The sequence below is a fragment of the Lissotriton helveticus genome, chromosome 3_2 (genome assembly GCF_964261635.1).
Source record: "Lissotriton helveticus chromosome 3_2, aLisHel1.1, whole genome shotgun sequence".
Lineage (NCBI taxonomy): Eukaryota > Metazoa > Chordata > Amphibia > Caudata > Salamandridae > Lissotriton > Lissotriton helveticus.
The window spans coordinates 270,493,599-270,516,402 of NC_136062.1; the positions used below are offsets into that span (position 1 = coordinate 270,493,599).

At 47.0% G+C, this 22,804-nt stretch overlaps 1 protein-coding gene and 1 long non-coding RNA gene across 4 annotated transcripts in view; one reads left to right on the forward strand and one right to left on the reverse strand.

Annotated features, from left to right (window-relative positions):
* LOC144826646 (uncharacterized) overlaps positions 1 to 22,804 on the reverse strand; it is a 382,563-nt gene that overhangs the window by 263,805 nt on the left and 95,954 nt on the right. The window lies entirely within an intron of this gene.
* LOC144826643 (uncharacterized) overlaps positions 1 to 22,804 on the forward strand; it is a 358,756-nt gene that overhangs the window by 210,972 nt on the left and 124,980 nt on the right. For both annotated transcript variants that reach the window (XM_078685188.1, XM_078685189.1), the window contains exon 4: positions 8,123 to 8,158. In XM_078685188.1, the coding sequence (XP_078541314.1) occupies positions 8,123 to 8,158 (36 nt within the window). The remainder of the gene's footprint in view (positions 1 to 8,122; positions 8,159 to 22,804) is intronic.

The following is a 22,804-nucleotide window of genomic DNA, read 5'->3' on the forward strand; positions in this document are numbered from 1 at the left end:
AATTGGCACCCACCGCATTTCGCGGGTCCGGTTCGTGGTTCTGGGTGGTGGGGTAAGAACGGGCGCCATCTTGGAGTGGTGTCAATACCAGGAACACCTACAGTGAGCGGTCTAGCGCTCCGGATGTCCAGAGGGACTCCTATTTAAAGCTCGCTCCTCCGCGCAGCGGACCTGCGCAGCGGGCGTGCCCTCGCTGTGCCGGAGTCGTGCCTGAGTCCTGCCCGTCTGCGCCCGTCCGCGCTAAGGACGCGCGGGGTGCAGCGGGCTTTTCTTTTCTTTGGTAAGCTCCTTTCTTGGTATAGCGATGCTCACCTACTCCAGAGAGACCCTCTGGTCTATTGGGCTGACCGTCCCGAGGTGTGACCTGGCACCAATCCATCCTCTATGCAGCCCCTACCATTGTGCCTGCAAGAGATGGTTGCTTGATTCCCCCGTGCCCTCTCGCCAGAGGGATATTACATCTGTCCCTCGGAGCAACTGCTCCGTGCGTACGCTTCGGATGTTGAATCTCAATGCCAGGTCCCTGGTGAAACACCATCAAGACATCCATGACCTCATCGTGGACGAGTCTCCCGATATATTTGCCATAACGGAAACATGGCTTCAGGAGGCGGATGTGGCCATTACCAACTTGGCCTGTCCCCCTGAGTATTCCATCTACACTCTGAACCGGCCTACTAGAGGCGGTGGTATTGCTCTCATAGTCAGGTCCAGTTTCACCTGTAATTGGAATGGTCTTAACATCGCTGGCTGTGAAAGTGCTTCTTTTAAGATCTCAATCAGCCCCCAGTTTTCGCTCTCTGGGATGGTTGTCTACCGACCTCCGGGTAGTGATGTAGTGTTCAGAGAAGCTTTCCCAGACGCTGTCAGCGCGTTAGCTGTGGGCTGCGCCAATTTTTCCATCTTGGGAGATCTGAATCTCCACTTTGACAACCAGAATATCTCGGCCGTTAGCAGCATTCTAGCTGATCTAGAGGCCTTTCAGCTATATCAACAAGTTTCCCAGCCTACCAATGTAGGGGGTCACATTCTGGACCCTTTTTTTACAAATTTAGCTGAAGCTACCGTGTTGACCATTTCCCCACTGGGGTGGACGGATCATTTTCTTGTGTCCATCCGGTACCCTCTGCCTGAGACTCCTTCCATTCCACCTGCCAGACAGGTCCTTAGGCGGCACTGGAATAAACTCAGGTTGGAGGACCTGCACCGTATCCTGGTGGAAGAGCCGTTAGGCCCTCTAGACAATGTGGAAACGGGCTACGATCAGTTCTGCCGGTGGATCTCCAGGGCGCTTGAGTCTCTGATCCCCATTACTTTGAGCAAATTGAGCTCTAGAGAGTCGAGTCCCTGGTATGACAGTGCCTTACGTGCTCTAAAGGGTACTTGCAGACGGGCGGAAAGAGCATGGCGGAAGTCCTACGAGATCGATAAGAAAGCTGCGTATCTTGCTTCCGTTAAGCTCTACCATCGAGCTATCTGCAGAGCTCGCGCGGCGTTCTATTCTTCGGAATTCCGCAACAGTCCGAACCCGTCCAAAACCATCTTTAAAGTCCTTAAAGACCTTTTGGGGAAAAGGACCTCTCCCCCGGCAGCCTGTACCATCTCCCATTGTGAGGCCCTGGCATCTTTTTTTCTGGAGAAAGTCCAGGCTATCTATCAGGCCTTCCCTAGTGTTGGGTCTTCTTTGGGAGCTCTAGATTGCACTCAAGGCCATACCATCTTGCATTCTTTTCCCCTGTTACTACCTGAAGAGTTCAACAAATTGGCCCAGCAAATTAAGTCCGGCTCCCCTTCGGATCCGTTGAGACCTGCCCTTTTTAGAGACCAGTCTTTTCTGGGACGCTCTACAGTATGCTCCCTGATTAACCTCTCGCTGGCCTCGGGCGTGGTTCCAACCAAATGGAAGCAGGCGGCGGTTTCTCCAATCCTGAAGAAGCCTTCGTTGGACCCATTAAAAACTGAGAGCTACCGCCCTATTTCATTGCTTCCTTGGCCGGCGAAAGTTGCGGAGGCCCACGTTAACCTGGCCCTTTCAGACCATCTTACTTGGGCCAATGTCTTGGACCCCACGCAAAACGGCTTCCGTGCTGGGCACAGCACGGAGACAGCCCTTCTCGCCATGGTGGAGCATTTGCATGCGGTGTTGGATGTGGGTCAGACGGCGGCGCTTGTATTATTAGACCTCAGCGCCGCCTTTGACACCGTCTCTCACCGCATTCTGCTGCACCGCTTGGAGGAGATTGGCATCGGTGGGCTTGCTCTGCACAGGTTCCGCTCCTTTCTAGACAATCGCTCATTTGCGTGGCCATCCCTCCTCACCAGTCCAAATTCCATCCTCTGGCCATGGGGGTTCCGCAGGGATCCTCGCTGAGTCCCACGTTATTCAATCTATACGTGAGACCGCTGGCTGATGTCGTCAAACAGTGGGGCATGACTATGGTCTCATATGCTGACGACACTCAGCTAGCGGTTACTATCAGTGGGGATGCGGAGCGGGATGCCCCTAGGTTTCAGAGTGGACTGAGGGCAGTGGCCAGTTGGATGACTGCCGATTGTCTCCAACTTAACGTAAAGAAGACTGAAATCATGATTGTCGGTAAGAGAGCGGAACTCTGGGGGGACAGGTGGTGGCCTTCTGAACTGGGGCCGTCTCCGACTCCGGTGTCGGAATTAAGAAACCTGGGAGTCTGGCTGGACTCTACTCTTAACTTTGCTGGCAACACAAAGAGAACTGCGGCTTGCTGCTTTGGTGTTCTTCGGGGCTTAAGACCTGTCCTCAAATTCTTTGATGCCCCGACCAGGCAGCTGGTGATTCAGGCGACGGTGATGTCCCGGCTTGACTATGCCAGTTCGCTCCTGGTGGGGGCCAACCAGGCAGAAATCACTCGCCTGCAGCGCGTCCAAAATGCTGCAGCTAGAGCGATAGTTGGCCTGCCCAGGTTTTGCCCTGTCTCTAACACCTTACGATCTTTGCACTGGCTGCCGGTCAAGATGAGAATCCATTTCAAGGTCTTATGTCTGGCCTTCAAAATCCTGAAAGGTTCTGCCCCCCAGATCCTCACCAATCTTTTATCTTTTTATGTTCCGACACGCTCTCTCAGATCCTTGGGCCAGGCTCTCGCTGTGGTCCCCCGGTTCAAGCTTTGCCGAGCTGGGGCCCGATCTTTTCGAGTGAGAGCTGCGGCTATCTGGAATTCTCTTCCGGTAGAGATCTGTCTGTTGGAGGACCTCCTGTTGTTTCGTAAGGCCATTAAAACTCTCCTATTTTAATTCTGCCCTGTAGCTGCTCCTCTCTTCTGTCTTTTCTTTTAGCGGTGTTGCATTCTTCCTTGTCTTGCGCCGGGACGCTCCTTTGCTGGAGCAGCTGCGCGCATTATAAGTGCCCATAGCATAGCATAGCATCAGAGTCAGCATCTAACCATGTTTCCGAGAGAAACATGAGATCGAGATGGTTCTCAGTCAGTAGGTCATAGATGTCCAGTCTATGTTTGCACATAGATCTGACATTAAGTAGCCCACATACCAGACTTGTGTGCTCCAACTTTCTCTTATCTCCCCTGCACAGCGTATACTGACAGTGACTACAGCTTGCATTCTCCTCACCCTCATGTTATGACAGCAAGTAATCGGGGTATTAGGGCGAAATTTCAGGAGTTGGTCCCTGCTCCACCGTATGCGCGTTACAGTTTGACCAGGGGTTAAGGCCCTGGCCCGCTCCCGGACGCGGACGGGCGCAGACGGGCTCGCCTTTGGCACGCCTTTGGCGCGCTGCAGTCGCGCCCGCTGCGCTCGTTCGCTGCGCGGCCGAGCAGACATCCGCCTTTTAACCCCCCCCCCAGCATCCAGATTGACTAGAGCGCTGACCGTCCTCCCCCGCGCACTGGAAGTGGCTGCCTCGGACCTTCCACACCCTCTGCACAAACGGTGCTAGTCACTGCGTCAGAACGGGGCGGGAAGGAGGAAACGAGAGCAGTCCCCCGGCGCGATGCAGCTTGCCTCCAGGTAATGCAAACAATGCTTCTACATTCAATCTCCAAGCCGGAATACCTGTCCAAGTTCTGCCCCATTGCAATGTTATAGTCAGTGTACTGTGGTCAGAGTAGGTTCTAGTTATGTACCTTGTGTGTTTCACTACTGTATGCACTTGTGATTTGAGCTATCTAGTCGCAAGTTCAAATGTAAATTATGCATCCCAGATTAAAATGAATAGTTATTGATCCAGAGGGAATGCACTCTTCCAAAGTCCACTAGGTTCCACTGCTTTACCGAGTAATTCAAGGCTCTGGCTGTTCTAATCGCTACCATTGTGGGATTGTGGGCAATTGGGGATATGGTCTATCTAGTTTTATATTAGTAACACAATTGAAATATCCCTCAACAATTGGCAGTTAATGGGTTAGGCTAGTCATGTACCTTGTCCAAGTAGGAGGTTTCATCTATATATGGGGGTGGGGTGGGGGGCGGGTGGGGGGTATATGTTCACAAGTACTATGTCTTTTATAACTAATCTACTGCATATTACCAAGTGTATCCCCGCCATGAATTTATTCTCAGTTGGAACAACATCCCTGTTCTCATCGATACTAACACAACCAGGGAGTATGTCTAGTAATGGACACTACATCTCCTCTCATTTTTAAGAGTTCACTGGCCCCTGCACACTATTTGTTTTTCTACTGTTAGTGCTCCTTCTCTGCCTTGTTTTCTCTTATATTCTTCTAAGTACTCAGCTGCCAGGTCCTCCCGTGCTCTTCTTGTCAAGGACACCTACTTGGCTTCCCGATCTTCAAAAGAAACAACAAGATGACTGTTAATCAAACCATCCGGAAACTAACTTACAACTCACATTTTTAGTTCGAGAGCAGAAAACTAGATCTCAGAGGCTTTGGGGCTGGGGAATAGAACACATGTAGCTTGGTGTGGAGATCAGAGATTTTGACTCTTTGTAGGTCAGTCATGGTGTAGCCCTTCTTAAGTAGGGATGACACAAGCATCAATTAGGGATTGGATCAGCACCAGCATTCTTACTCTCTTGCTGCAACAAACACAAGCAACATTCAATGTGCAACCAATCTGATAATATGAAACACAAACAAGTGTCCTTTTGTGTTTCCTTATGACTGTGCCTAATTCAACAGAGTGTCACCTAGCTCTTGCCTGTTATCCGCTCCCCTCGCGGTCAGCTGAAGAACTGTAAAATACTTTGTGCAAGTCAGTTCCCTGAGTCCCCAGCAGGGACACCCATAAAAGGGTGACATATTTTTTGTGGCTTTCTTGGGATTCTCCTCTTGTCATAGTGATTTTTCCATACCTGCTTCTTAGGCAGAATCAGTGATCCAGGACAAACTCACTTAGGATGGATAACAGATGGGGGCAGAAAACTCAAGGAGACGAATTGGACTCAATAATTTCCTCAAGGCAGCACCACAAGTTAGGGGAATTAGGGCAGAACACGATAAAAATATGTTCATGGAACGTCTATGGTTTTAAAAATATGGGGTTGGACCAAGAAACTATGTCCTTCCTGGAACAACAAGATATAATATTACTTCAAGAAACCTGGAACATGACTCCAACAGCAATATCAGGCTAAATAGAACATCACATTTTAGTAGAAAAAATTTGCAAGATTTGGTCACCCAAGAGGAGGCTTATCAACATACATATCACAAAGACATGGTTGGCAAACGGAAGAGTTAGAAACCGGTGTAAACTGGCTGCAATTTACAAAACTTACTGGAAAGCAAAATTTGAATAATTTAGATTGGCAATTAATACTAGCCAACGTTTATGTTCATCCTACAAAAAAAAAATCAGAAAGAAAAATTTACAACAATAATGAATCTGATCAGCGCATTACAAAAATCACATGAATTCTGCCCAGTGATCATTTCAGGAGACTTCAACAGTAACCTAATAAAACAGAATAACAGAAAGAGGCATGAGGACTCGGGATACCAAATAATAACGCGAAACTTAGAAAAGTATGGCCTGACAATCCTGAATGGTAACACTATAGGGGATATACCAGCTCCTACAACATATTTATAGGGAAAAAGTCGATCTGCAATAGACTTTACCATCGCTATCAGCAATCTAGTCCCAAGAATAGACTCATTTCAAGTTTGCACATGCATAGAAAGTGACCACCATCCACACATCACAACCCTGAGTATAAACCTGGCCCGAACGCAAAAATTAAACATGCTGGGACAATACGCAGAAAAGTTTAACCTGAGGAAACTAAGATGGCGATGACTAAACATGACGACCATAATGGACTCTGTTAAAGAACACATAAGTCAAACAGGTCCCTTGATAGAAGAAAATCAAATAAAAACTTGGGAATACCTGTGCCTCTTCCTTACCCGGAACTTTCCCGCTACCAGTAAAAACAAAAAAAGGATACACAGCAAAAAAGATCCTTGGTTTAACCTTGCGCTAGTTAGTACCATCCACAGCACGAACTGGCTACGGCTTCTCTTTCTTGGCAAAAAGGATTCCCAAGGCCTTCACGAATTTGATGTCCCAAAAACTTCCGGTAGCCCCAGAATCCACCATGACCGATACTTCATCCACTTCACCATCTTGAAATTTTGTCAGACTGGAGATTATTAAATGAGATGTAGCTGACTGCAACATATTCGCTAAAAACTGTGCATTTGGAGTTGTCTCCTCAGCAGCACCCACCAGAGCAACTCCATCTACTGGTGGGGTCTGTCTTTTACCCATGTATTATTTTGGGCCTTTTGGGACATTCTTTGACAAAATGACCTGCGCTTCTACAGTACATACACAGCTTGCCACTTCTTCTCTTCTCTCTTTCTTCTTTGGTTAAAGGACCCCGCACAGATCCAATCCGTATAGGTTCCTCTCCAGAACTCACTTCACTAGGCTTAGAGGCCTCTGTCTTTAGCTAATCAAAGCATGGAGGTGGTATTTGTCTGACTTCCTTCGGACGCTCACTTCTTCTATCAAATTGACGGTGATCAATTTGAAGAACCAAATCTATTAGTTCGGACAACTCAGTGGGTCTCTTGGGAATTTGGGCCAACTCACCCTTTAATCCTCTGTAAAAGATGGCAGCTCTCTTAGCCTCCGGCCAGTTAGTTTCCACCATTAACTTATTAAAACGTGCCAGGTAGGCTACCAATTCACAATTTCCTTGTTTCAGATCTAAGAGTTTATTGTCTGTAGTTTGCGAAACGGCTCTTCGGTCAAAAATGCACATAAACTCCAAGTTAAACTCTTCAAAATTATAAAGAATGAGATCATTGGTGTTCACTAAGGGCATGGACCAAGCAGCGGCATCTCCACTCAGGTAAGATAGTATGAAGGCTCCCTTGTCTTCTTTAAAGATAATGGGCATACACAAGAAATGTAAAGAGCACTGCGTCGAAAGAATCTGTGCCCCATGAAACCTCTCTGGCGGGACTAACTGCATTGTAGGGGAGATGTCATGGATAACTTGGGTTGTTAACGCTGGGGGAGAGGGTGAGAAAGGCTCTGATTTATGCTCTCTAGTGCTTGAACTGGTACCAGCAGAAAACTCCTCAAAGCTTCGTCGAAGGAAACTAGCTTCCTAAAAGATTTCCTAACCTTTTCCCTAGTTTCACTCAACTGCTTCTGCAAACCCCTCAAAAACCGGCGCCAAGGCTTTAACATCTATACCTGCAGCCATTCTGCCCAAGTGAAGGACTGTACTGGCACTTCAATCTGTCCGAAAGTTGGTACCTGAACTGAAGTCTCCATGGGAGCAGAAGGGATGAATCTGTAAGACGATATTTTCCCAACTCCCCTGCCCAACTGCGCACCAGAATAACTCTGTCCGCAGAAAGGAGGGGGAAAGGGGAATGGGAAGTGAAAGAGAGACTGCCACAGGGGTGTCACCTGGAGGACTTCCTCGATTTAGCCTCCTAATACCTGTAATACAAGCACAACATTATTCCGTACTCAACTCTTGCAAATACATCTTTAGTATCACTTTGAGAACTCACTCTAATCTCAATGTACCTGTGCACTCTGTGAAATTAGCTTCTCTCTTGTAATATAATACTTGTGAAAATGAAAGTCTCTTTGCCAGCATTGAGTCACTACATTCTTCTTTCTTTTCTCACCCAAGACGAAGAAGATGGAAAGAACTGCACTGATAGCAGTGGTAAGTAGAAATATATATATATATATATACTTACACCTACTTGTAGATTTGTGGAAAGCGCAGTAAATAGTGGAAAATGGGTAGGTGTGGCAAGATAGAGAGTCTGTTGATATTTACTTTAAATGCTGTCTGTGGAAAAGCACTGCACAAATAGGTTCTTAAAAGTCTTCAGTAATAATGCTTCAAAATTGTATTCTTCTACACAGTGCAATTCTAACTGCAATATATGTGAACAACACTTCCTTGTGGAGCATGAACTATATATTCCTGAATAATTCTCCCAAAAATAGTCCGGAAAGAAAATAACTATTTTCTTTTCTCAGGCAAAAAAATTCTCTTCCTGACTAGGGGCTAGATGTAGGTAATCCCCGATTACCGATTCTTAAATACCGAATCATACCGATTCGGTATTTAAGAACTGGCAATCGGGATGTAGGTATATTTATCGAATCAATTACCGAATCGGTAAGATTCGGTAATTACCGAATCGGTATTTACCCATTCAGTAATTGCCATTGATTCCTATGGGCCTTGAGGCCCATAGGAATCAATGTCAATTACCGAATCGGTAAATGCCGATTCGGTAAAATTACCGAATTTACAAGGGGGACAGGGTGTCACTTTGACACCCTGTTGCACCCCTGATTCTGGCTTGTGTGCAATGTGACACACATACATGCACTTATGTGTGCTATATGGCACAGGTGTGCATGCACAGATGTGCATGTACACAGGAATTCGTTATTTACCATGAGATAGTATTTCATGGTAAATAACGAATTCTTAAGGGCCTGTGGCACTATTTTAAGTGCCACCTACATCTGGAATTACCGATTCGGTAAATATACCGAGTCGGTATTTTACTGAATCTGTAAATTTACAGAATCGGTAAATTTACAGATTCGGTCAAATTCGGGCCCCCTACATCTCAAAAACCAATTACCGGTTGGTAACGCCCGAAATCGGCCGTTACCGACCGGTAATTGGCGACCTACATCTGGCCCTAAATGCGCTCTCTAGTGGGGAAAAATCGGTATTGGAACTAAAGATGGGAAAATCTTCGATAAATAACTCATCCGATCTGCCACTGAGGTCCCACAATGAGAATACCTGCAAACTCCCTCAAGGGCAGCAAGGGAAACACATACAGATCTCAGGACACTCTGGAAATTGGGCAAATACCAAATTAGCGAGAGGTAGACCCTCGCTACCTTTCTCCTGGCAGGAAACACAAAGCGCTGAGGGAAAACGCAGCTTCTCTCGAAGAACGACGGTCGAAGTGCTAAGTACTTCAGGTGCACGAGCACAATCATCAGCCAGGCATCAGCAAGAGCGGAAACACTAAAACGCTAACTCAGTTCTGCTTTAATCCACCATGTTGGAATCTCAGCTGCAACCACATCTAGTCCATGTGCTGCTGAACGAATCTCCTGGCAAGCAACTGACTCCAACTTAACTTAAATGAACTTAAATGAACCTGTCTGTGGAATTTACATTTTTTTCAATGCTGAAGCAGGTAAGGAAAGCTTTTGTCCAAGGGGAAATTGATCAGTCCTGACAGTAACACCCGAGCATGTGAGGCCCCAGGGTCACCATATGTGGACGCAAAAACTAACAGGGAAACCCGTTCGGGCCTGGAGCACGACCCGGGTGTGTATTGGACAGTGCCACCTGTAAGTGATCGGCATATCCAGTTCGTCTCGTACATCATCGACAGGGAGGGATATTGGAGAAAAAGTTGACAATGAGGGACTCGGCAATGACCTCACGCTCCTCATACAGGGTTGCGTAGAAGCTGACAAACGTCTGGACCACCGCCTCGGGGAAAGTAAACATCATACCGTCTGAGAATCTCAGGAGGGGAACCTGTAGCGGGGATGGCCGAACCTGACACAACCTCTGGAGCATCAGACTGGACTTGTTGCCCCACTGATTCTGTATTGGCTCACCAACCGCGCCCCTTTAGCACTGTCAGTATGCAACTGATGGAGCTGCTGCTGGACGTGTAATAGGTTCCGATAGGTACCGAAGTCCGCGCTCTCCACCAGTTGGGACTGCAGGTGTACCTGACGGTCCTCCAGCTGCCGCACCTGCTCCAAGCGTCGCTGTTTCTCCACAGAACGATAACTGATGTCCGCTCCTCTAATCATAGGCTTAAGGGCCTCCTAGAGAGTGACTAGGGATGAGGAAGTGCCCACCTTGAGGCTGAGATAGTCCATGATAGTGCGGTGCAGCATCTCTTGATGGTCAGCATCGCGTAGAAGCCGTGGGGACATGCGCCACTGATAGGGGGCTCGATTAGTCTGCAGGCAGAGCTTGGGTTGATTTGGCGAGTGGTCGGAGAGGCCCCTGGGCATGATGGATGTGTGTCCAGGCATGAGAGGGTGGGATGAACCGATGATGCGTATGTGAACCCTGCCTCAGAGGGATGAAGCGCCCGCCAAGAATCTGTCCAGCCTAGTGTATGTGTAAATACATTCAGTTTTGACCTGGGGGGTGTGTCTGGCGGCTGAGCCCACCATCTGTTGGGGGGGAGCCATGGTGTAATTCCAATCCCCACTCAGAATCGTCAAGACACAGGGGAGGTCCCCCAGAGCTCTGTAAGTTTATCTATGAACGTCTGACCTAACGGTGGAGGGGCATATATACTCCCAACTGTGATCTGTTCGCCGGCTATTGTGCCAGAGATAATAGTGAAGCGCCCCCGTGGATCTAGCCAATGTTGTGTAACCTGAAGCGGTACTCGGTGGTGGATGAGTATTGCTGTGCTGCGTGCTCCCCTCGTAAAGCCAGAGTGGTACACTGTAGCGAACCCGTATCAGGATAGACAGGGGGCTTTAGTGGGCAAGAGGTGAGTCTCCTGCAATAAATAGACTGTCAGCTGAGTAACGCTTCACTAAGTGAACCACAGCCCCCCGTTTAATCTTGTGTAACACTCCCGAATATTCCATGCCAGAATATTGAGTTCCCCCGGCGGAGATTTACCTGTGGCCTGAGTCATCCCTACTCTCTAAGGTGTGTAGTGACCAAGGGTGCATTAATGAAGTATCTTGGAGACGTGTGTCTAGTGTGCAAAACATGAAAACAAACAACCTGAAACCCAACATGGCCTCCCCCACTCTCCCCACCCCCTTACGTTCAAAAACAAGGAGTATCTGTTGCAGTGGGATCCTATCCCAGGCCCCCAACATGATGACCCAGGCAAGTCCCCCAATGGATTCCCCCCACCCACCATTACCCAAAACGTCCAGGACGGTCATCGACTGGCCCCTCTCAGAGCAGGTGAAGAAGACCCCAGCACACCAGGATCCACGTTACCCATCGAGGAGCCACAGCTTCAATACAGTGCTCTGTAGAAGAGGAAGGCTAGAACATGCCCTCAGCCAGGGCAGTCTCAGTCTGCATTCTCCAATGGACCCTGGGAGCACAAATTAGAGCGAGATCTGTGGCGCCTTGCTGTAGTGTCTCTGTCCTGCCGACCCCTTTGATGGGATCCCTGTGAAGAGTCCGAATCCAGCGGCGAGTGTGGCTTAAGAGTACGCCTCTCATCAGTCCAAGCAAAAACCTCCTCAGGGAAGTCAAAGAAGAGAGTCTTGGCATTATGTATCACCTTTATCCCGGGGAACAGCAGCGTGTAGGATAGATTTAGATCCCGAAGGCATTGCTTGGCTGCCACAAATGACTGGCGCTGCTGCTGCACCAGCCTGGTGTAGTCCGAGAAGACCATGATGGGATGGGACTCAAAAGACATTTTGTCCTTGTGGAGCCGGGCATTTTTATTTATTTATTTATTTGAAGGTTTTATATAGTGCAAACAAGACCCTTGCGAGTATCAAAGCGCTTTACATGGCAAATGATGGAAACAGGAACAAGCATTAAAAAAAATCTAAATATAGGTGATTCCAATACAAGGTGATCAATAATACAGACTAGTACTTATATTACAGTAATAAGTAAGCAAATCAAGTGAATCTAGCTATGAGAATCGCTTTCACGTCTTTTTTTAATGAATCCGTGGAAGGGTTCAGTTTTGTTTCGAGGGTAAAGCATTCCAGATCCTAGGAGCCATTCCAAAGAAGGACTTGTTGTAAGTTTTCTTCTTGGCAAATCATTTTGCTCCCAGTAGAAGATTCCTGGAGCTCCTGGACGCTCTATTACCAGAGGAGAGTACCAGTTTCTGAGCGAGGTAGCATGGCGTTTTTTGATGTAAGGTCTTGTGCGTCATACTTGCGATTTTTAGATGAATTCTAGCCTTGAACGGTAGCCAGTCCAGGGCTCTAAAAACTGGAGAGATGTGAGAGTTTCTTTTTGAACCTGTGATGAGTCTCGCAGCTGAGTTGATATAGGCTCTAAGTGGGGCTGTCGTTGATCTGGGGAGGCCGCATAGAGCTACAGCCCAATATTCCACTCTTGGGATTACTAGGGCTTGAACAGCTTGTTTGAAACCGTTTGCTGGTAAGAAGGGTTTCAGTCTTCTCAGGGTGTTTATGTGGAAATGTGCTCCTTTTGTGGAGGCGCTGATATGTTTCTGCATCTTTAGGTCTCTGTCCAGTGTCACACCAAGCGATTTTGCTATTTTGACAATCAGAGGTTGTCCATTGAGAGCTGTTAAGTGCTTCATTCAATCGAGGATTATGTGCGATTTATTGGGCGGGGGGTGAATAGGAGGAATTCTGTCTTGAGGGAGTTAAGTCTCATATGGTTTTCGGCCAACCATGTTTGAGTTTTTTGTGGCGTTGAGTTGCGAGATTTGATGTCCTCAAGTGAGTGGATCTTGATGTATAGTTGGGTGTTGTGAGCATACATGTGAAAATGGACATTGGGGAGACTGAGAAGTTCGGAGAGTGGCTCCATGAAGAGGTTGAAAGTGTGGGTGAGAGAGAAGAGCCTTGCGGTACTCCTAACAAGACTGGCATGGGGTTGGACAAGGATTGATTCACCTTGAATCTTTGAGATCTATTTTGAAGGAAAGAGGTAAACCAGGTAAGCTCAGATCCAGATAATCCCATTCTGTGTCTCATGCGCTCTAGCAAGTTGTCGTGTCTGTTGGTGTCAAATGCTGATGAAAGGTCGAGTAAGAATAATAAGCAGGCTTCGTTTTGATCAAGAATGTTTAGTGCATCGTCTATTATGTGTTATGGCTGATTCCGTACTGTGACCCGCCAGTAAGCCTGATTGATATTGGTTAAGCAGTTTGAATTGTACAATATGGTTGCTAAGTTGCATGTGAACACATTTTTCCAAGAGCTTGGTTAGAGTGGGGATGTTGGATATCGGGCGATAGTTATTTACGTCTGATGGGTCGGCTGTTGGCTTCTTTAGGATAGGGGATACCTGACCTGTTTTCAGGATTTCTGGGATGGTTCCTTGATGGAGGGAGGTATTTATAATCTTGGTCCAGAGAGGTAGTAACAGTGGAATGAAGTCTTTTAGGTAGTTAGCCGGGAGCTTGTCTGTGAAGTGACTGGAGGGATTTAAGGCAGTTAGCATTTTTAGTATAGTATTCTCACTGTAAGTGTCGAAGGAGAACCAGGATGCGTTGTTTTTGAGGTTGAATTTTGTGGTGCCTTTGACTGGGGCACCTGTCGGGGGCAATGAGGAGTTCTTTTGCGGGGCAGGAAGAGAAAGAAGGTCATTGAGCAGGTCGGTTATTATGGTTTGTGACTTTGTGATGAAAAAGGAGTCAAATTCCTCACAGTTGGGTAGGGTGTCGGGGGTAGCCTTGGGGTTGGTGGGTAGACTATTCGTTTGGGCTTTGATTAACTGAAATCGTTTTTTGAAACGGTTCTTGGCTAGGTCAAGGTGCTTACTGGAGAAGGCGGTTTTATATTGTCTGATTTTTCTAGAGTAGGAGTTTCTGCTGATTCTTAGTAGCTTGAGGTGGTCAGCTGAAGGTGCAGATCTCCACCGTCTTTCAATTGATCTTAGTGATCGCCTGTCTTCGCGGAGGATCACATCACAGTCGGCATAGTTGAGGAGCCAGGCGATCACAGGCCTCGGGCGCTCCCTGGGAGGTGGCTTCTTAGTCAGGGCATGAGATGCCCTCTCCACCACAAAACAAGGAAACATGGCCTCAGGTGGCAGCAACGCCTTGAGCCAGCTAGAGAGGAAATCATCCATGGAGGTACCCTCGCAGCCTTCTGGAAAGCCCACCAGGCTGATGTTGTTGCGCCAGACCCTCCCCTCCACATCCTCGACCCGCAACGCCAGCTCTTGTGGTAAGTTCTGGTGGGCGGATACAGTGTCCTCCACCGTAGAGACCCTGGTCTCCACTTCAGTGACCCGGTCCACTGCCTTCCAAAGGTCTTGGCAGAGAAATGATACCTCGGAACCAACAGCCCCAATCTGGGTCTTGAGTACAGTCCTAGATTGATTAATTGCCGCAAGCAGCATTGCAGTGTCGGAGGAGAGGCCCTCAGCGACCTCCTTCCCCGCAGGAGCGGTCGTATGTTAATCCATGGTTGGCTGCTTAGGAGCCGCCGCGCCGTGTTTATTCTTACCCATCGTGGAACGAATAGCCAACCGAGGGGCACGCCCTAAACCCGCAGCTGCCAAAGGTAAGCTTGGAAGAGAGGGCCTCCAACTGATGGGGACAAGGGTCGACAAATGATGGGAAGCCACACAGCACCAGGTCCGGCTCTGGAGGGCACCCTCCACTCCGAGATAGACCCAGTTCAGTCCGGGCCGTAGCCAGGCCAGGCACCCAGGCTCCACAGCGCACCACTCAGGACACTGCCGAACACTGGCAGCTGGGACCACCGGGAAAGTCGTCGATCCAAGACAGGGGCGCGGGATGGGTTTCTCAGGGGTGCCGGGCAATGCAGGAAGGTACAGTCACCATGGACAGGAGGTGAACATCTCGAACTCCCATATCGTGTTTATCCTATATTAACGTTCATCCACTTCTGAATACCACGGAGTGCAGCGGTTCCTTTGTCTTTTTGTTCTACTTGCCTGCCAGCACCACGAGCACCCTTGAACCCAACATGTTATACACAGAGATTGCTAACCTCACAGGCAACAAAGCGGTATACATTTGAATTTTCCACAGAGGACAACGGCAGAATATGTTCGCTAATACAGGAGCCAGAAAGTATTGCATTTAGTACTGGATCAGTCCAGCCTAACATTCGTCAGCTACTTTTCGCAGCCAAGAGGGAAATCAACCAGCGGCTGCATGCGAGCACATTAATTAGAAACCATAAAGTCCAGCGCATACCTAGAGGGTTACGTATCCCTTTAAAGTCTACTCTTTGCAAAAATAACCCACGTTTCACAGAAAAATGGTACGGAATACTAAATAAATGTTCGCTTGACTTGATCTTTCTTATAGTTGAAGAACTTTCTAAACTTCTTGAGGAATTAGAAGGCGTAGTCACCCAATTTAAACAAGAACTTAGCAGCAAGCTTACAACTGAAGAGCTCAACAAAACACTTGAAGATGTGAATGCTCAACTCGAAAAATATACAAAGGAAATAAATGAAAGAAAATTACGAAAATTCAAGAGAGACACGGTGGATTATAAACTTGGTGAAGTTTACAACTGGGCGGAAATATACGCAGCCAGGAGACAACAACGACCGTATACTAATGGATCGACAGATCGATCCTCAGACGATTCAACTCGTAAACCTACTCAACATCATCTCCTACGCCGACGACACCCAGCTGATCCTCTCCCTGACCAACGACCCCGCCGCCGCCAGAACCAACCTCCACGAAGGGATGAAAGACGTAGCCGAGTGGATGACGACCAGCCGCCTGAAACTGAACTCAGACAAGACGGAAGTCCTCATCCTAGGCTCTTCACCCTCCGCCTGGGACGACTCCTGGTGGCCCCCCGCCCTGGGCACCGCACCCAAACCGACAGACCACGCACGCAACCTGGGCTTCATCCTGGACTCCTCCCTCTCCATGACCAGACAAGTCAACGCCGTCTCCGCGTCCTGTTTCAACATCCTGCGCATGCTACGGAAGATCTTCCGGTGGATCCCCACCGAGACCAGGAAGACGGTCACCCAGGCCCTCGTCACCAGCCGACTGGACTACGGCAACGCCCTCTACGCCGGAACCACCGCCAAGCTCCAGAAGAGACTCCAGCGGATCCAGAACGCCTCAGCCAGACTCATCCTCGACATCCCCCGACGCAGCCACATCTCCGGACATCTGAGAGACCTGCACTGGCTCCCCGTCAACAAGAGAATCACCTTCCGTCTCCTCACCCACGCACACAAAGCCCTACACGACCAAGGCCCGAGCTACCTCAACAACCGCCTCAACTTCTACGTTCCCAAACGCCACCTCCGATCGACCAACCACGCCCTCGCCGCCGTCCCCCGCATCCGAAGAGCGACAACAGGAGGAAGGTCCTTCTCCTACCTGGCCGCCAAGACCTGGAACACCCTCCCGACCGACCTTCGCCTGACCCAAGACCACCTCTCCTTCAGGAAGAAGCTCAAGACCTGGCTGTTCGAGCAGTAGCGGCCCCCCCTCCCCCCCCCAAGCGCCTTGAGACCCTCCGGGTGAGTAGTGCGCTCTATAAATGCCTTGATTGATTGATTGATTGACTCAAAGAGGTCCACAAAAACAAACTGTTTTACAACAGGTCAATCAACCCTCAACATCCACATCAGTAGATACTACATCGGTTCCTTTTTTAGGATCAGGTCCCGATCAAACCGGCGACCCATGAGGTCCCACTACTCAAAACCTACAACAGCCAGTGGCCAAGTCTACCAGAAGCCATCGGATTTAGTAATTAACATTTCTAAAACCAATATCACGTCTACTCAAACCAAACTTCTAGAGAAGGGACTTACATTTGTCCCCACTTATAATTTGAACGAATTGGAGACACAAGTTTGCTTCTATAAATTTATGAGGTCTCTCAGACTCAAACATTTCTTTCAAAACGTGCGTGTCCCACACAGAGACAGTTTTCCTGGCACACTGTTGGATCTTCGACCTAAGAGCAATTTTTTAGCTCCAGTGAGCCATAAAATTCTGGATACTTTTGAATTACTAGTTCAACAAGACCTACACAACATTTACCAAAGTCTTGCACATCACCGTTCGAATTTATCTCATTAAGAACGACAAGCTCTAGCTCAACTGGCAAATAACCCGGACATAACCATTTGCAAAAGCTGACAAATGCCCTCGTCATTCTTAATACCATTTTCTACCGGAAAAGTATCACCAACCATTTGAGCGATAATACACTGTACATGGAGGTGCATTCTGATCCATCTCCTGAGTTTATTGAAGTGCTACGTAACATCATTGACACAGCTGTTTCAGCAGGTACCATCACAGAACGTGTCAAAAAATTCCTTTTGAAGGATCATCCTCAAGTGCCATATCTATATATGGTCCCAAAGATCCACAAACATGCAACACACCCACCATTCCGGCCAATTGTGAGCACACACAACTCCATTCACGAGCCTATTTGTATCTATATTGACAGACACCTACAACCCAGCGTAAAATGTATGCCCAGCTAAATACAAGACACCACGGATTTCCTCATTAAAATACATAGCTTACCCATTGAACTCAATCAGTCTATCTACTTATGCACTATTGATGTTACTTCATTGTACACCACCATTCCCCATAACCTGGGATTTCAAGCCATGGAATCAGCATTACTTACCACAGATAAGCCTCTGAACTTACAAGTGTTCCTTATGGAACTGATGCAGTTTACCCTTCATCACAGCTACTTCAACTTTATGGACAAATTCTACATCCAACTATCAGGCGTAGCAATGGGCAACTGTACCGCGCCTGCGTATGTGAACCTTTTCATGAAACAGTTCGAATCTGATCATATTACTTCCAATCAAGAATGGCAAGATCATCTAATCAGCTACCATCGGTACATCGATGATATATTCCTCATTTGGAATGGTTCGGAATCACAACTTACGACAGCTATCAACCACCTCAATTCAGTAGACGCCAGGATTCAATTCACACACACCATTAGCCAAACTCACATATCATTTTTGGATGACGATATCAGAATTTGGAATAACCAACTGGAGACTTCTATCTACACCAAGCCAACCGACCGTAACAATTACCTACATTGTAAAAGTTTTCACCAGTTGAGTCTTAAACAACACCTTCCATACTCCCAACTTTTGAGAGCTAAACGCATTGCATCCACCCCCAAAATGTTTGACAATGACAGGCTTACCATCATCAACAAATTTCACAAAAGAGGTTATCCTACCAGCATTACCCAATCGGCAGAGAACCGTATTTCCCCTACGTGGGCGAGACTGAAAGAAAGCTGAAAACCCGACTCGCCGAACATCGTAGTAATATCCGCACCAAGAATTTGAAATCTTGTGTAGCTGCTCATTTCACAACTCACTCACATAATGTTAGCCAATTAAAGTTTCTGATTCTGGAGGTCGTGAGCAAAGAAGCGGGTAGAGACAACAGAAAATTTCTACTACAGAGAGAACTTTATTGGATGCACAAATTGAACTCAATACACCCGAAAGGGTTTAATAAGAGACTTGAATACAGCTGCTATTTATGAAATATTATTTGTGCCTTGCTGTTACCGTTACCTGTTGTGACCCCCTCGGCTGCCTAATTTATTCAATTTTTTCATAATTAATTTTTTACTCGCTATACTCCTGTTCGTTTATACTCCCATTCACCAGATATTTTACTCTGGCTTTTTCTGCTACATTTGTTTCTCCTTTTATCTTCCTTTCTCTTTTCTTTAGCATCTTACACTGTAGCCACATCACATTTCATGTGTCAGATTCTTGTGCCACTACTATCTCATGATTTCCTACACCCATCCATTATCCTGCACTCAGCACTCTGTACTCAGTAATCTATACTTCTGCCTCTCTTCACGTTGTTTTCCTCCCAGGTCTCTATTCATGTTATCTATCTTGTTTTCCTTCATTGTTTTTCTCATTGTTCATCCGTTTATTTTTCTTACTGTGAATGTTCTGCTTTACATGGTTTTTATTTTCTGAGATTTCCTACTCTTCAGATATACCATTATTTGTACTGCTGCTCCGTTTCTTTTATTCTACATGTTCACCTTTTTATTCGTGGCCGGTATTACACTGTTAAACGTCTTTCCCTTTGACTATTTGTTTACTCATCCTCCATCTTGCTTTGGTATTTTTACCTCTTAAAACTCAGGTTCTTTCCATATACATACATGTACTTCATTTAATTTAATGCTTTGGATGTACTCGTATTCCAATATAACTTTATTGTCCCCGCGCTGTCTGCACAAGCGCCAGTCCTCTTTTCATTACCACTTTCGAAACACACTTAACGCCGCCTAGCTTTCGCCGTTCACTCATGCTACATGTTCTCTCCACTAATGGTGATCGGTACTTCTCTAGCCACGTTAACACTTGCGGTAAAATTTGTTTGTACCTTCCTTACACGTCACTTTTACAGCCGGGCATCTGTCGTTTTCGTCAGTGCCCTACTCCCATGCTTTTTGGGGCTGTATTCTCCCGCACGTTGTTTTCTATTCAGCTTCATTTTTAAAGTCGGGCATCTGCCATCTCCGTCAGTGCCCTACACCCACGCTTTTTGGGGCTGTATTTTCCTGCACGTTGTTTTCCATTTGGCAGGCTTCACTTTTTCTTCCAGGTATCTCCTGCATGTTTTGACCTCATGCGCTGCACGTTTAAAACTGTATGCTTATCCCTCTTTCAGTTCACTTTTAACTCCATCATATCACCTCATGCGCCGCACATTTAAATCAGTATGCTTATTGACTCTGCATTCATTTTCATATTTTATTGATTACATTGCACTTGAATGTTTCTAGTTGCTTTTTGCTCCTGCTTAGCGATATATACCATAGCCATTGTTTTGTTTCCTTTATACAAAATTCCCCCTGACGAAGAGCTGTCGCTCGAAATGCTTCGGGGATGCATATGTTACTAAGTTATCGGATATAACGTTTGGATATTCGTTACCATTCATGGACATAATTTGAGTTTGAATCAATTGCAAGCATTTGATTGATTCAACATATGATGGAATATGAAATGGAAATCAGTCCAAAATAAATTGTTTCTTTATTGGACTTTACCCAATGACTACTTGATTACTATTGATACTGCGATTACATCGCACAGGGCGAATTCGAGACTTGAACTTTACACTGCGTAAGGTTTTCCTTTTGCACAGTCTCTAGGGCATCAGCGCCCGCCACAGGAAGGGTCCCTGTCTGGATGGGTGGGCGACCATGACCCACGAAGTGCAGGCCCCGGCAACCCCACAATTGACCCCCGATGTACCAGGCCAGCCCCTCCAGTGTACCTGCTTTGTGCAAAATATGTGGGCAGCCACGGAGTCCAGGGCACCCACCGGCAATCCCGGCCACCGATGAGGCAGTCACAGGAGGCACGAGGATCAAGTGCAGCCAGCGGAAGGGCCACAAGCCTGCGGGGTCTCCACGTTCCACGAAGCCTGGGGAGAGGGTCTACAGCAAAGGCACCAGACAGAAAAATCAGGCCTCTTGCAGAATATGTGGGCCGGGAAACCCGCCAGCCACAGGCCACCACCTTCATCACTGCAGACCCCACGGAAGGTGGGTGAGGTCCCGCCGACAGTCTGCCGCCAACTGCCGTCGCAGCACAGGCCTCTCAGCATGTCCTCCACTAGGCCCAGTCCGTGGAGACGCCGATGTCAGAGGTAGGGCGGCCCAACCCCCGAGGCACAGCAGGTCGGGCCGACGTGGGCATCCACACAGCCCGGTGGTTTTCATCTGTACATGATGTGCAAGGTCAAAAAACAATGTCCCTTGTTATTCTGCTCTGGCCAGTCCTCGCACCCAGCCATAACACGAAGCACAGCTGTACTGCTGAAAATTGAGTGCTTTTAATATTGCATGCATGCATGTTCAAGGCACTAGAAGAAAAACCTTTTCAGACGGAAGAGCTGTCCTTGACCGGAGATTAAACCTTTGCATCTAGACTTGGAGGTATGGTGTCCCCCTGACGAAGCCCAGAGGTCTTCTATTTTTATATTAAACTAGTTCCTAGCACAGAGAGGGTGGCAAGGCACAGTAAGCTGTTTTCCACTAGCTTTATAAAATGGTATCCCGGTTCATATTCTATGGAATTGTAAAACCGCTCACTATATTGTGTTTATGCATTCTACTGTTAGCAATAGTATGTGTACTGCACTTTAGAGCACGTTAGTTAAAATAAACATTTTAAACTATACCGTGTCTCTGATTACCCATGTTGTGGACAAGTATGAGTGAGTGAGCGAAAGAGTGTTCTTTCTCCCGCGATTCCTGAGAAAGTCGGAGTTACATGTTCTCGGTTGTCTAATCATTGGTAGCTTCCCTAAGGTGGGTAGTTGGTACACTACTATACACCGAGGTCCTGGTTTCCTGTGCATAGTTCTATATATGAGCAGAATCCCTGCAACACTATGTGACATAGGGAAATAGATGTAGCCACTCCAAATTGGGTGATGGATTCTCCAGATGTCGAGCAGGCCAAGTGCACCCAACCAATTCCCGTCTGCCCCTGATATAGGTCCACACAGGCAAGACTGCGATCCTCAGTGGTCATGGAAGTTGTCTATTACCAGACTTAAGTCTTAGCCAATTATCACATCTTTGTCAGGGGTGTGAAATATCTCTAGCGTAAGGCAAGCCAGGAAGGTGTTATGACCGTTATTTGAAGGTTAAAACCCTAACCCTCTCCTCCTCTCACACTGTCCCTGTGATGCTCCCCTGGAAGGAGTTGGACCTCAAAATAGCTATCTCATTCCTCTTTTCTTCCTTAGTATTCTACACATTGTCTCCTCCCTCCCAGACGGGCACCTCAGATGGATCTGCAGCTCAAGTGTCATAGATCTGGTCACCACCCTCTCCTGGAATGTTGTGGGGCTCACCAGCAACTCTGGAGCCTGAGCAAGGAGAGCAGCAGGCACAACATCTGTCATCTTCCAGAGTAGTTTGTAAATGCTATTCTATTTTATTACATTTTTATCTCATATTTTATTTTGAACTTTTTAAAGATGTTTAATAGGGAATAGCCAAAACATTTATTTTATATAACCTGCATTAGTAATCTGGTAAGTTGTCACATGTAGTGGAAAGAAAGAATCAATGTGTATAACCACCTCTAGGTGACTATTCTCAACTATATTCCACAGGAGCAGCACAGATAAAGGCTCACACCATATACCAAATCAAACAGCCTCCGATTTCAGAATGTCAAAAACATAAATCAGGCAAAAGGCCTGAGACTTTTGAGAGAAGTACCATTTGTCACTAATAGCATAGCGCCTAATTAGAAAACTACCAAATAAAATCCTGAGAAATGTCTCAAGAGTAAAACCAAAAAAAACATGGGAGTGACAAGACTTTTACTTGGCTGAGAGGGAAAGCAGTCCAGGTATTGCCAATCTCTGGTTTGTGCATGCTTAAAAGGGGCTGCATTGAGTAATGGACTTTATCTTTATTGGGTGACAAATCTACCGCAGACATAACAAATCTACCGCAGACATAACAAACTAGCAAGAACTCTGACAAAGATTCAATTGGTTCTTAAATACAACTATAATGTATCCCCTTAGGAGTGAAAGGTTCAATTATTCTCCTCAGTCACTAATACAGC